Genomic DNA, 15,388 nt, shown 5'->3' with positions numbered 1-15,388 from the left:
AGATCTTAGGACCCCAACCCGACCCCCACCAGCTCTCGCCGTCCTGACCGCCCGCTCTCAAGTCTTCCGGACTTGAGACCCCGCCAGGGAGCCGGCGCCCAGCCTTCGCTCCCTTCTCCTGCCCCTTGGCCCCTCCTCTCACTACCTCGCAGGGCTCGCCTCTCTCTCGGAGCCCCTCTCCTGTCGGATCACATCCTCTTCCCCGCCACCTAGGGAGTCCCGGAGCCAGACCAGCGCCACGAGGCAGAGCGCAGTGAAGGGTAGTGCGGGCGGGGGCGGGGAGGGGGGTAAAAGAGGGGGGAAGGGGCCGGTGACAAATTACTAGGAGCCTGGGCTTGCTCCTCTTCCAGGAAAAAATGGTGAAGTCAGGGAGGATTTTGGAGGATGCGCTAAGACGGACCGACCCTGGGAGCAGGAGCAAATCTGTGAAGGAGACACGTGCGCACAGACACGAGCGCACACACGGGCAGGCGCACGCTCCTGAGCGGGGGTAGGAGCACTGGAACCCCAGCAGCACCAGGCATGCCGGTCTGCGTCGGCGTCCTCGGCAGCCCGAGAGGGTGCGGGCCCCCGGGCACGCGGTCCGCAGTTCGGCGGTGGGACCCGCGCTCGCGGAGCGCACTTCTCCGCAGAGCCTCTGCACTCGGGCGCCTGCGACAGCCGCGACGCGCCTGCGCCCCCTGCTGTCCCATCGCGGCGGCGCAGCCGGGCCCTACTTGGCGGTCAGCCTGGCTGGGAGGATGGGGTACGGAGGTCACCCGGGCTTGCTCTCTGCCGGAGCCCACCCGGTTCCTATCCTTCGCTTGGCGTGAGATCAGCCGCGGCGCGGGGGACGTGTCTGGACTAGAGGATGCGCTTGGGCCTCTCCTGGTCTTTGCCAACTTGCTGCATGACCTTGGTGAGATTCCCCCTCCCGGATTTCTGGGCCTCAGTTTTCTCATCTCCTTGACAAGACTGCCAGAAGAATCAACGCCGATAATGGTGGGAAGACTGCCAGAGTCCCGACAGCCCTCGCTGTGGTCTGACCTGAATCTTTCCCACTGCACTGTGGGTCCCTCTCTCTGCATCTCTCCCCTCCCGCCTTGGAAGGTGACTCAGTGAGCCCCCCGCCTCCCAGCCTCCCCACCGCACTGGGCTGATTCATCTGGGCCCTTTCTCCCAGGGGAGTGATTTCATTCATGTTGAGTCACTGAGCCTAGTCCTCCAGGACTTGGTCCAGGCACCTGGCCCACAGGCTGTGCGACCAGCCCAGGGAAGGCCCTTCGTGCCAGGATTTCCCCCACCTCTCTTTCTGGGGCTCAGCTCTGGACATGCTTCTTCCCCTGCTCAGACACCTGAATGACCCCTACCACCAGCACAGTAAAGCCCAGCCCCTCTGCCTGCCGCCTGCCGTGGCAGACCCTCTGTCACTTAGCCCGGGCTTGTTTTCCCAGCTTTGACCCTTTCCCCGCCATTCCTTAAATCTATACTTCCTGTTCTTTTCGGATGGATGAATGACTCATTCTCACCTTCAAGCCTTCACCCATGTCACCCCACCCCCAGTGCCCTCCAGATCCTGTTAATCTGCTTATCATTCAGGGGCGCCACAGAGCCCCCCACCCTCCCAGGAGGCTACCTTAGTCCTCCGGGTTCCCCTTGGTGTCTTTCCTGGGAGTCATGTCTGGGGGCATGGGAAGGGGGAGGGAACATCTCTATCCCTGAGTGATCCAGGCCAAGTCAATGTAGGATTTTACTGCATCTTCAAACTAGGGGCAATCTGTCCCACTTATTAACACTGTAAAAAACATTACATGGGCTCAGATGTGTAAAGGTTCTGGCCCAGAAAAGGCCCTCCTTTGCCCTTTTTGGCCTCAGTTTCCTGCTCTGTTAAGAGAGTGACTGATATAAGGGCTATTGTAAGAAGTGAGTCTGAGCCCAGTGCACAAATCTGTTGGTAAATCCTGGGCACCTGTCACCAGGTCGGTGCAAGGCTCTGGATGCCCTCGGTGGGACACAGGTTCCCAGAAAGTATCTGTTATGGCCACTGGCCAGAGCTTTCTGTTCTTCAGGGGAGGCCGGCCATCTCAGATCCCACAGCCAAGAGCCCACCCTGGCCTGGCACAGCTACCATCTGTTGGGCTCTCAGTCCTAGGCAGGACCTCCACACACTCACCTTTTTAAAAATATATATTTTTTTATTGATTTCAGAGAGGAATGGAGAGGGAGAGAGAGATGGAAACATCAATAATGAGAGAGAATCATTGATCGGCTGCCTCCTGCACGGCCCCCTCCAGGGATCAAGCCTGCTACTGGGACCTGTGCCCCTACTGGGAACCGAACTGTGACCTCCTGGTTCATAGGTCGACGCTCAACCACTGAGCCACGCCGGCTGAGCAGCACTCACCTTCTGAGAAGTTATTTCTGAAAACTTACTTGGTCTCTTACACAGCAGCTCAATAGCTGGGGCCCCAGGAACACCTGTGTCTCTCTCAACTCGGAGAGATTTGCATGTGTCAGTCCTTTAGATGCAGGCATTCCTCTGAGGGTTCGAGTCCTAACTCTGCCACAGACTTGCTGTGTGGCTCTGGGCAGGCCTCTGCACTCCTGTGGGCCTCATTTTCCTCGTCTGTGAAACGGTAACACGCTAGATTCAATAAACAAACTGCTTTCTTTTGATGCCTGGCAGGATACAGTCCTTTCGCAAAGATCCCCCTCATGTAATCCTTGAAATTCTCCCACCAGCTCCCTCCCAGAAGAGGCAACTGAGGCTCCTCAAGGTGGCAAGGTGACAAGCCTTGCCCCGGCTCTCACAGCCAGAAAGTGACCCTTGCTCCAAGGCCAGGACTCCTCCACTCCCCGAGTCTACATTCTGTGATTCTGGGCTGGGTTCTCGCCCTGGCTCATGCCTGGGCCACCTTCCTCACCACCACCACCACCCCTACCACCCCCACCACCACCAATACCAGATATTTTTAAATGCTCCCAGATGCTTCTAATTTGCTGCCAGGTTTACAAACCCTGGATTAGATGCATTTTGGCTGATCTCAGTACCATGGATTTAAGGGTCAGAGATGGCCTACCTGGGGCTTGGGGCTCTGTGTCTGAATTAAATGCTCCCAGATGCTTCTAATTTGCTGCCAGGTTCGATGCATTTTGGCTGATCTCAGTACCATGGAATTAAGGGTCAGGGATGGCCTACCTGGGGCTTGGGGCTCTGTGTCTGAGGGGCTTTAACATTTATTAAGCACTTACTGTGTGCCTCACATTTCATCTTCTCAACAACAGTATAAGGTAGGATCTATTATTAGCCATATCTTACAGATAAGGAAAACTGAGGCGCAGGATGACTAAGGAACGTGCCCGCAGTCACACAGCTGAGAGGAGGGAGCCAAAATCCAAATCCAGGTGATCTGGCTTAACTGTGTGCCTTAAATTCACGCCCCAGCCCCAAGGAAAGGCGTGTGAGAAAAACAGGTTTCTCCACCTCTCCTTTTGTCCCCAACAGTGCAGTCACTGAACCACGGAAGTAGCTGGCCCAGCCCCTCTAGCCCCCCTTTTTCATCTCCCCACTTTATGGGCCACTCTAAGGTACCCAGTGACCCAGCTACCTCAGGGTAGGTATTTTTGGAGACGGTGACTCAGCCAAGAGTCTGGATAATGGGTCCCTTGGCCTCAGGCCCTGTCCAGGAGCCGACCCGCCCTTGTTCCTAATAATGGCACCTCTGTGGGCCACTTCCTCACCCAGGACTGGTGAGCAGACTTTCCCCCTTACCCTCTCTCCATCTGAGACCATTGTACCAGCAGACCCTCAATAGACCACAAATCTGCTCCCATCCCCATACCATGTGTCCTGCTTCTATGAGCCTGTCTGGTGTCTGACATGCATCTATCCCAGTGATGGCGAACCTTTTGAGCTCGGCGTGCCAGCATTTTGAAAAACCCTAACTTAACTCTGGTGCCATGTCACATATAAAAATTTTTTGATATTTGCAACCATAGTAAAACAAAGATTTATATTTTTGATATTTATTTTATATATTTAAATGCCATTTAACAAAGAAAAATCAACCAAAAAAATGAGTTCGCGTGTCACCTCTGACACGCATGTCATAGGTTCACCATCACTGATCTATCCTTTTGCTGCTAACCACGGTCACACTTCCAGAACCACCCGTTCAAACCTAGCCCTGCCCTGACATGCTGGGTGACCTTGGGCAAGGCTCTGGCCCTCTCTGGCCTCAGACTTCTCAGCAGCTGTGAAGGTTGGCCTGGTTCTCTTTGAGGGCTCAGGCAGCTCAGGTGGAGGGAGGCAGGATCCAGGTAGGCCTAGGTGGGCAGAAGACAGCTCTCCTGAGCAGGCAGGCCCACCAGGCCCAAGGACTGAGCAAGGACCAGATCCCAACACAGGAAGCTCCTTAGGAGAGTGTGTGTGTGACTCAGTCTCTCCATGGCTTAGAGTGGAACCCACAGACTAAAGAGGCCTCCACCCTTCGAGGGGGCCTGCAAGGGGACAATCCAGGAAGTACCCTGAGGAAGCAGACATCTCTGTGGGTTTGTGTCCATCCAGAGCCTTCCCTCAGCACTTCAGCTCTGAAGAGGCCATGGGTGCAAACCACCCTTAGGTAGCTGTGTGTGTGTGGGGGGGGGGGGGCCTGTGTGTGTGTGTGTGTGTGTGTGTGTGTGTAAGGCCCTGCACCCAGGTCTGTGAGCATGATGTGGGTGAGGGCCGGAGAGAATGAGTACAGGTTTGTAAATTTATCTGTGAGGATGTGTGATTCTTCCATGGTTTAGCTGAACTTGGGTGTGCGTACACAAATGTGTGTGTGTCTATAGAATATGCAGATGTGCGTGTGCAAACAAGTATGTGTCTGTGTGTAGGTGTGAATGTGTATGCACACATGCAGGTATGTGTGTACGGTTGTGTGTGTTCACTAGTGTCCAAGTATGGCACCTATGGGCATTCATATATGAATGTGTGTACAAATGTGTGAGTATGAGTGTACCCAAATGCACACCAACCAGAGGTGCTGCCACTAGCCACTAGCCCAGGTCAGCCCTAGGTGACTGCGGGCTGTGGCCCCGGATGTGGGAGTGGCCCTCACAGAGAAAGCACCTGGCTGCAGACAGGTGCTGGGGACAATATGGATCTGGGCTCTGGGTGGGCAGGGCCCGCTCCCAGGTGCCCTACAGCAGCTAGAGTTCAAAAGAGCACAGGCTGAGTGAACTCACGGCCCGTGATGAGGGGGTATGGGGTGCGGGATGGGTCAGCCATAGGTCTCATTCACTCCTTATCATTTCCATGTTATTTGCATCTATATTTGTCTTGCCTACAGCGGATGGATGGCTCCATGACCCTAGAAGGGGAAGGGACCTGTAGGATTCTAGTCAAGAACTAATCCAGAACCTGCTGGCCTACATGGAGGCTGAGGTCCAGGGATTTGGGCTTTAGCACACCTTAGGCCTTGGTATCTGCTTCTTACCATCCATGAACCCTGAGATCCTTCCACTACACAAGGCTCCCCAAGGCCACTCACAGTCATACACATGTTCACTGTCTTTCCACCAATACACGCCCCCCCCTCACTCCTACACATAGACACTCCTACACACATCCCTGTATGCATGATCACATGCTCCTACACAGAGAGGTACAGGTGGACGTCTGCCCAGTGTCTCCTCTGGGGACCCTGTGCCTTCTTCTCCTGATGCCCATAAATGCTGGAATCATCTTTTCTTCACCCAAGCCTCCGCCTGCCTCACTCACACCCTCACTCACACCCTCACGGCTCCCCATTGCCCACAGGATAAAGTTGGAGCCCTGGTCCTGCCTTCATGCCCTTAACCCTCACCTCCTCACCCCACTCCTCCCACCCCTGATGCTGACTCCTCCCACAGCACCATACTGTCAAACTCGGATCGGTTCTGAGCCGTAATTCCCATGGAAACCAGGAAGGAAGATGAGCAAAAGGAAAGACAGATTCCAGCTTTCTCAGCAGCTCTACTACCTCCCCAGCTTTGGGCAGAGGTAGGAAAAGGAGCTCTAGGCTCCCATCCCACCCCAGGGACAGACAGGGGGCCCAGGTGCTCAGCTCCCCAACCCCAACCGCCATCTTCAGGAGCCTGGGGCAATGCAGAGAGAGGGCAGCGTGAGAAACCCTCCTGCAACGTCCACTGAGCCCATCCCCGCACTGAGCCCCGTCCCCGCTCTGAGCCCCGTCCCCAGAGGTAGGAAAAGGAGCTCTAGGCTCCCATCCCACCCCAGGGACAGACAGGGGGCCCAGGTGCTCAGCTCCCCAACCCCAACCGCCATCTTCAGGAGCCTGGGGCAATGCAGAGAGAGGGCAGCGTGAGAAACCCTCCTGCAACGTCCACTGAGCCCATCCCCGCACTGAGCCCCGTCCCCGCTCTGAGCCCCGTCCCCTCACTGAGCCCCGTCCCCTCACTGAACCCCCTCCCCTCACTGAGCCCCGTCCCTGCACTGAGCCCACTCCTTCTCTCATGCCCCATGCCCTTACCCACCCCATCGTCTCCCCTCACTGGTGCCTCCTGACTTCCAGTCTGCAGGATTCTCTAGTGCTGCTTTGGTTTCAGCCCTAGGATGTTTCCTCCTGAGCTTTGACTAGCAAGCTGGGGGGTGGAGGAAGGCAGGCCTGATCCAGGCCCAGGGTTGCTGCCCAGGGTCCCCTCCAGCCTTGCCTGGACGGCTGCAGCCTCCAAGCTGCCCAGCTTCCCTCCACTGAATATTCCTGGGCTGGCTCTGTTCCAAGGTGTGCCTCAGTTTGCCGTCAGCCACTGCCCCCCCCCCATCTCCTCTTACCCTCCCCCTAAAGGTTTCCAGCTCAGAATACAATCCTACTTTCCAGTTTAGATTTTGGTCTTTGCCAGCCTAGTTTCTGGATCTTTTGTAATGTAGAATCAGAATGGGGGTGAGGGGGTACTGGAGAGAGAGAGAGAGAGAGAGAGAGAGAGAGAACGAGCCTAAGCAACAGGGACCCACGGCCCATGCTCTAAAACTCCCTGCCAGTTCATTTAGGGAGGCCCCAGTGTGTGGCTTCGAGGTTCCAAGAACTCACAGAGTTTTGCGTTCTAAGAAAATCAGAGCCTCTATTATAACGCCCCATGTCTTTTTTTTTTTAATTCTCACCAGAGGATAAGTAGAAGGGAGGGAGGAGGGGGAGAGAGAAAGAAATCTCGAGGTAAGAGGGACACATGGATTGGCTGCCTCCCACACGTGTCCCTACTGGGGCACGGGAGCCTGCAACCGAGGCATGTGCCCTTGACCGGGAATCAAACCCTCAACACTTCAGTCTGAAGGCTGGCGCTCTAACCACTGAGCAACCAGCCAGGGCTATAATGCCCCATGATTTGAAGCGTCTGTACTTCCTACATTCTATGAAGGTGAGAGTTAGGGTCTGGAGGATGTAGGCGCCCAAGATCCTAATAGCCTATTATCCTAACTGCCTGAGACGCCAGGACTCCCCGACTCCAACACCAGGGTTTCCCTCAGAACCTGGTGGTCTGTGGGCTTGAGCCTCTGTGCAGACCAGGTAAGAGTGGGCCCCAGCGAACCCCTGCACATGTGAGGTGCATGCCAGCCTCCACCTTTTTGCACGCACCCTTGTCCATGCTTAGGGTTCCACACCCTGCTCTCTGCTAATTACAGCCGAACTTTAACGGGGGAGGGAGGGCATTGCCACCAGTGACTACCTTCCCAGGGCCATTTAATCTGACTTTACAATTGATCAGACGGAGGTCCTGGGGACAGGTGGTCATTTGTCACTCAGCCGGAAGTAGTGGGACAGCAACCCAAACCTGGCCCCCCGAAAACCCGTGTCTCCCAGTAGCTGGCTAGCTCCCCAAAAGAGCCTGGGAGCCTCCTTCTCAGTCCCTCCTCCGAGGTGGGGCCACCCTGGAGCAGCTCCTCTCACCCGCGAGGCCCCCCAGCTCCGGAAGGCAGAGACCGTGGTCCCCTCTTGTCTCACTACCCCAAGCCAGAGGCAGTTTAGAGCCCGTTTCCTGTCCTGATTGATCCACAGGCGCTCGATCCACAAAGACTCCTTAATGGGACTGGGAGATGTGGCGTTCCGTTTCTAAGCACCCGTCGCTATGGAAGCCAGGTGCTGCCAGCTCAAAGCCTAGCAACAAGGCTCCGGGTGGGGTGGGGAGGTGCGGGGCGGAGGGCATTGTCAGGGGCTCCCAAGGCAGCCAGCAAGAGAGGAGGGCTGGGCCTGCCGCCCTGGCTGGGCTGCAAGGGGAGGAAGGAGGCAGAGGGGGCAGGGCCAGGCAGAGAGAGACTTGCAGAGACCGACAAAGGGAATCCAGAGACAGCGAACAGCAGAGACACCATCAGAAAGAGGGAGACGCGGAAGGTAGAAGAAGACAAGTGCTGGTCAGAGTCTGGGAGACCACTGAGACAGACAACTGGCAGGGAGGGACTGACTCGCAGACAGGCTGGCTCCCCGGCAGGGAGAGTGTGTGCCCGGGAGCAGGAGGAAGCCACAGGGGAATGACAGAGATGGATGGGCCCATGGCAGGAGGAGATAAGCCTGAGGCAGGAGGCAATATAGAGGCAGATAATAAAGAGGACTGGGAACAGAGGGGCAGGCGGGGCACGCAGATGGGGAGGCAGAGCAAACAGCAGCAGGGCAAGGCTGCGGCAGTCTGAGGACAGGGCGCAAGGTCCCAGGAGCCCTTAGCTGGCCCCAGTCCCGGGCCCCTACTCAGGGGTCTGCCCATCGGTGGCATGGGCATCACCAGCCCTGTACAAACACCCCACCACCCGGTCTCCCCCCGGAACACAGAGCCATCTGGGCACTCACTCGTGGCAAAGGGACTGGTCAGAGATCCCAAGTCTCCCTACCCCCCAGGGACAGGTCAGCAGGCCTTGGGAATCCGCCCAGAACTTCCTCCCTACCCTCACCAGGTCCGACCACTCCCTGGTTACCATAGAGGCACCATTAGTATAGACAGCATACTTGTCCCCCTGCCAGAGGGAATGAGCCTAAGATGCAACCCCCTTCTTCTTCAACAGTCAGCCCAGACCCAAGGATGGAGCAGACAGCATCTGTGGAGAGATGGCCCACAGCTGTCCCTCTCGGGCTGTGTCTAGGGAAGGCAGGCTTGGGGGAACCCAGGGCAGCCGACCCCTCAGGGGCAGGGAAGTGGCAGGTGCTTGACAGGTGACATATTGTTAATCCTCAGGGCAACCCTTGAGGACAGTGACTTGCCCTAAGGGGCCTGAAGCAGAACTTGAATCCAGGTCTCTAGGGGCCAGTGCAAGTTGGAGGGCCGCGTGGAGGCCCCCTGCCAGGGTAGAGACAGCTGCTCCAGGAAGGGGGGCAATCCCAGCCTGCTCAGGGGCCCTTCCCATAGAGAAGTGGGGTTGGGTCCCAGGCCCTGCTCTGGCCACCATTCCTCCCAACACCAGACATCCTCCGCCTCATGTCAAAGTGGGTGACAGGGTTTGCCTAGACTCTGTCAGGTGTCAGGTCTCTCTCTCTCTCTCTCTCTCTCTCTCTCTCTCCCTCTCCCTCTCCCTCATTTCTCTCCTAATTGTTAACACTGTCAGCAGCACCTGACAGGCACTTTGGGAGCTCATGTGCCCTTAGAGGCACCCCATCTGCCCCCAGAGCCTTGCTCTCCCCAAACTCCTGAGGGAGGGACAAGACAAAGACTAAGCAAGCACCTACTATGTGACCCTGGTGATGTGAAGCCCTTGACATTCATTATCTCATTAAATTGTCCACAGGGAGCTCTGAGAGTTCACCCGCCTTTTGCAGCTCCTGGCCCCTTGGCCTCCCTGCCCACCCTCCCCCCATCTCACAGCTCCAGTAGGTGCACACAGGTGCCTGGGAACTGGTAGTTTGATTTTCAGCTGCAGTGCCCATGGTGGGAGGCAGTGGGAGAAAAAGGAGGAAGGTGTAGGGTCGGCAGGTGGAAGGTGAGAGAAAGAGGGAAGGGAGAGCGGGGGAGGGGCAGGGGACAGCAGGCTGCTGCACACCAGCCTCACTACACACACACACACACACACACACACACACACACCCCCTGCACGCTGGGCCTGGGCCACAGCCCAGAAGATCGACCCACGGCGCCATACTCCCTCAAGCCCCAGTTCCTGGAAGGCGGCACTGCAGGAACTATTGATCTGCCTCCCAGCCTCCTCTTCCCGCTGCCTGGGGGCTGCCTCCTCCATGCAGCCTCCCAGCTGATTGGTGTCCCTGCCAGGGTGAGTCTAGGAGCAGCCCGGGGACAGTGAGCAGTGACCCCTCAGCTCTTCCTCCTCCTCAGGAACCCGGTCCAGGTGGGTGGGAAGTGCAAGGGCCGACACCAAGGTTCATGTTCATGCATGCACATGTGTGTATGTGCACGTGTGCGCGCGCATGTGTGTGCATGTGTGCATGCATAAATATGTCAGTAGGGCAGATGAGTTGTAAATACAAGATGTGAACCATACTACCTGGGTTCAAATCCCAGCTCCTCCATTTCCTGGCTATGGAACCTTGTGCAAGTCACAACCCCTCTGAGCTGCAGTTTCCGTATCTGTACAGTGGGGTTACCAATAATCACCAGCTAATAGGGAGAATGAGATTATACAGGCAGAATTCTGGCACAGGGCATGGCTCACAGTAGTTTTTGATACATGAAAGCTTTTATTACTGTTACTGTGAGAGGTGTGTGTGTGTGTGTGTGTGTGTGTGTGTGTGTATAGGTATCCTTGGAAGATCCAGGAGTGATTCTGGCACTCCAGCAAGGGGGTATAGGCTGCTCCCTAACCCTCAACTGCTCTAGAGTAGGGGCTGCAGCCTCACTCTCAGCTTGGTCTCAGAGAAGGGAGACCTACGGCACCTCCCTAAAAACACCACCTGGCTGGGCGAGGCTGTGTGAGGGAGATGGATGGCTTGGTGACCACCAGGCAGGACTGGTGATTAGGAGACTAACAGCCCCGCATCCGGAAAGGAATGGGAGGGAGGCTGAACTGTGGGGCCATCCATCAGAGCTGGCAGGCCCAGCAAAGCTGTACAGCGAGATGGAAGAGAGGCAAGGGGACAGCTGTGAGGTGGGGGAAGTGTGGGCCAGCTAAGGGCCAGGCAGCCAGGCTCAGCCCAGCACTGACCCTTTCAATAGCCCTGAGTGAGTCACTGTAACCTCGGGACCGCAGGTTCTTCCTCATGTCTCTGCCCAGATAAGTTCCAGCCACAGCAGATCCAATATCAGGCCCAGGGACAAGAGGAGCCCCGGGGAAGGTGTGAGGGCTTCAGAGATGCTCTTACCTCCTGTGGGTAACCAATGCAGCCAAAGATCTCGGAGGGTGCAGAGTAAGGGGACGTGGCACAGTGTCTGGGCTGAGAGCCCAAAGACCCACGTTTGAATCAATTTATGACCCTAATCCCTTGCTGACCTTAGCCGAGCCCCTGACTTCTCAGGTCCGTCCCTGAATGCCCTCCCCCACTACCATTACCACACGCATGCTCAGTGTCAGACAGAGGAGTGAAGGGCCATTAGCAAGGCCCTTGCAAATTTCATTCAAACCGAGGGCAAAGCCTGGCAGACGAGGCTCAGTGGTTGAGCATTGACCTATGATCGGTTGGGGCATATGCCTGGGTTGCAGGCTCCATCCCAAGTGTGGGGTGTGCAGGAGGCAGTTGATCAATGATTCTCTCTCATCATTGAAGTTTCTCTCTCTCTCCCACAGAGGAGTGAAGGGCCATTAGCAAGGCCCTTGCAAATTTCATTCAAACCGAGGGCAAAGCCTGGCAGACGAGGCTCAGTGGTTGAGCATTGACCTATGATCGGTTGGGGCATATGCCTGGGTTGCAGGCTCCATCCCAAGTGTGGGGTGTGCAGGAGGCAGTTGATCAATGATTCTCTCTCATCATTGAAGTTTCTCTCTCTCTCCCTCTCCCTTCCTCTGTGAAATCAATAAAATATATATATTTTAAAAAAACAACAACAACCTACAAACAAAAACTGAGGGCATGGGCCCTCCCCCGCTTTTGGAGGAGCAGTTACCTGGGAAAATCCTGGCCTGCAAGTCTGGGGCAGGAGGTCCTGTGTGGGTCTAGTCTAGTAGGACCCTGCAGGCCCACGGTCTCTAATGACCTCAGCGAGCTTGATCAAGTCACTTACCTCTCTGGGCCTCAGTTTCCCCATCCCGGAAACCAAACAAGCAACAACAACAATCTTCATGGGCTCCTCTTTCCTTGTGAGACAAACTGCAAACTCACTGCGCCCACTCCCTCCCAGGGACCCACTTCCATCCTACACTTAGGCTGCCCTGGGCTGTGTCAACCCCCATCCCCCCTTGTGTGCCCGCCTCTGACCTCCATCTCTCCACTGGGGAGTCTCCGCACTCAACAGGGCCAGAGGCACCACACGCCTTCCCGGGAGTGTCTGGGTCCCCATCTCACTGAGCTCTCAGGGCGAGGCCAGGCTGACCTGGTTCCCAGGGTGGGGGAAGAGGTGGGCAGCTCAGGGCCTCCAACGGGGATGGCACTCAGAGCAAATGAAAGGAAGGAAAGGAGAAAGAAGGGAGGGAGAAATGAAAAGAAAGCGATAAGAAAGGAGGGAGGGAGGGAGACAATTGTCCCCAAGGCCCATTTGGATCTAACAATCTGAATGAACTCTAGTTCACTCCAGATGGAGCTCCCATACCCCACCCCCCGCTCACCTCACCCCCACTCCCCTTTGGGCCCCAGCTCTTGTCACACACATTTGAAGAAAGGCCCAGAGCCAAAGGGGTCACTGGCCTCTGCGTGCACCCTGAATGGAGGCTAAGAACATGCCCGGTCGTCATAGCGATGCTGCGATGCTGTCATCACTAATTCATCACCCTGGCCCTGGGAGGCCAGCGAGGTGTGAGGAGCGCTGGTCAGAGCTGATGAGAGCAGCCAGTGGGAGCCGGAGTCTTGGGGCTGTGGCCTGGGGGAGGGTCAGGGATTAAGTTCCATTTCTCCACCCAGCTGTGTCCTCCCTCAGTCTCCTAAGCCCTGGGAGGAGAGACACAGACTGCTTCCCAGTCTGTCCTGTGCACCTACTGTGTGTGCAGCTCAATCCAACCACAGAGATGGGGGTCGGTGAATGCCGGGATAGGAAGTCCCCCACCCCAGTGTCTGTGAGCATGTGTCCATGCCCTACTGTCCCCAATAGGGCAGGGGGATGTCCCTCTAATATCACAGGCACTGAGAAGGGGTGGAGGGAAGATGGAGGAAGTAAGTCCATCTTGTGCCCCCTCCAGGCAGGCATGTGCCAGATATTCTTAAAAAGTAACCCATTCAATCCTCCCAGAAAACCTCCAAGGTTGGAATTTTTACTCCATTTTACAGACGCCTGCATGTTCTTTCTGCCTAAATCCTCCCAGCCAATCCTGCCTGCTCCTCCTCCTCCAGGAAGACTTCCAGGCTGCCCACCCCATCCCCCTCCTCTAAACTCCCAGTGCTGTTGGGTGCGGGTCCTGGTCTCCCCAGTCAGACTGACTGCTGGCTCCTCCTTCACCACCCTGGGCTGTGAAGGGCTCACAGGTTTGTTTGTTTTTTCTGTTGAAAGTCACCTGTCCCTCAGGGGGCAGAAAGGCCAGACTCCACCTGCCAGGCACCCCTATCCTCCTCTGACCCCGTTCCTTCATTCCCGGAACCTCGAAACAAGGAATCCACTTGGAGCAAGAGAGTGGGGATGAAGCTAATGGCATTCACTCAACACGTGTTTACTGAACACTTAGTGATGAGTGGCCTGTAAATGGATCTCAAGACACAACAGTGAACGAAAGGAAACATTCCTGCGCTTTTGGAGATTTGGATCCTGTAAGCTCAGCCCCGGGGTCTGCTTTACACACACCGACTAGCACTCGATTCTTGTAATATGTATGAGGTTGGTATTATTATGCCCATTTTACAGTGAAGAAAACTGAAGATTAGAGTGACAGGAACTTGCCCAAGGCCACACGGCTAGCAACCAGTAAAGGCAGGATGCAAACCCAGAGGTGTCTGACCCCCACCTCTCATGCTTGTTAAGTTCCTGGTGGGGCAGGGGGGTCACAGACCTAGTCCCTGCCCTCAGGAGTTCCGAATCTAGTTTCCCTGCCAGGTCTCCAATAAGCACCACTGGGAAGTGCTCCCTGAGTCTGATCTGAGTCCCTCCTGCTGCGCTCTGACTCGGCCTCTCTGTGTTGGGGCCTCAGTGGGGCGGAGGATCAGCTGCCCTCTCCTTGCCGACACCTGGGGTGCCTCCCTGAGCTCCCAGACCTTTCTCCACCCCCACCCTGCACAGAGGCCTCCCCCACAGGAGGGAGTGAGGTGTATTCTAAAAATACCTTAATCCCTCCCTGCTTGTGCTCTCATTAAACTGAGTGAGTCACTACTTTAAGTAATTTATTGCTAGTTACATAATTGCTTTAATATTTGGTTCCAGATCTGGGGAACAAAAGTGCTCCCCTTCTTTTCAGGGACTTGCTAATCCACAGAGGGGTGTAAGGCCCCAAGTGGGGAGATAGGGAGGGAAGTGGAGGCATCTTGGACCAGCCCCTGCTCTAGTCTGGACCGACTTATGGCCATGCCCACCAGGGTCATGGGGTGTACCTGAGCCTAGGAGAGGCAGGCTGTGGGAACCCCGACTCTCCACTCTGTCACCCACTCTGTGTGTTCCTGAGGCCACCACTCCCAGCTGCCCAAGCCCTCAGACCAAAAGCCTACCCTCAGGAGCCCATGTCCTGAGCCCCCCTCCCCTCCACACCTCACCGCCTCTGCCTACCCACAGGAACCAGGCCCAGAAAGGGCGAGCAGCTCCTTGACACCTCCCAGCTTGTCAGAGTTACCTCCACTCTCTGTGCCCAGCTTGTCTGCTGAAGGAAAACCCAGCACCTCTCTCAGCTCTGTGAGAAGTCACACCCCCAAGGGGACTGACTGCAAAGGGCATAAGGGAAGTTGGTGGGCGGGAGGGGGGGGGGATAATAAAATATTCCTTTCTTGATTGAAAGGGTGGTTATATGACTGTATGTATTTACCAAAACTCATCGAATCATACACTTTAAATTGGTGATTTTATTGTATGTAAATTATACCTTAATAAAATGGATACGAAAAATAAAATTTAAAAACGAAGTCACACCCCCACCTTCCGGGCTCCCGTCGCGTAACAGCTGTGCAGAATCGGCAGCCATGCAGAAACCGAGGGGAGGGCGAAAGAACCAGCTGTGGGGGGCACGTAGTAGGTGCCACACCGAATCCGTGGGCTTCACTCAGCTCCAATTAGCAAGAGCTCGCTGGGCACCTCCTGGGGCTACTTACACCTCCTTGATCTCATTAGCTCTTCCCGTGTTCTCTCTCACGCAGCCCAGCCGGAGAGGGGCCGAGCTGTGCACCAGGTGCACTACAAACTTTGTCTCATTTAATCCTCACTGCCGCCCTAATAAGGT

The 15,388-nt window shown here is 55.9% G+C and overlaps 1 protein-coding gene across 1 annotated transcript in view; it reads right to left on the bottom strand.

Moving 5' to 3' along the window:
* The window catches only part of PDE2A (phosphodiesterase 2A, cGMP-stimulated), a 63,720-nt gene extending 63,028 nt beyond the window's left edge, over positions 1–692 (bottom strand). Inside the window, exon 1 of the mRNA XM_014540373.1 lies at positions 447–692. Coding sequence (XP_014395859.1) covers positions 447–692 — 246 coding nt within the window. The remainder of the gene's footprint in view (positions 1–446) is intronic.
* Positions 693–15,388: the final 14,696 nt, after the last annotated feature.

This window comes from Myotis brandtii, unplaced genomic scaffold, assembly GCF_000412655.1.
Source record: "Myotis brandtii unplaced genomic scaffold, ASM41265v1 scaffold244, whole genome shotgun sequence".
NCBI classification, from domain to species: Eukaryota; Metazoa; Chordata; class Mammalia; order Chiroptera; family Vespertilionidae; genus Myotis; species Myotis brandtii.
Note: the sequence above shows the minus strand (reverse complement) of the source record. Positions and strands in the feature narration are given on the sequence as shown.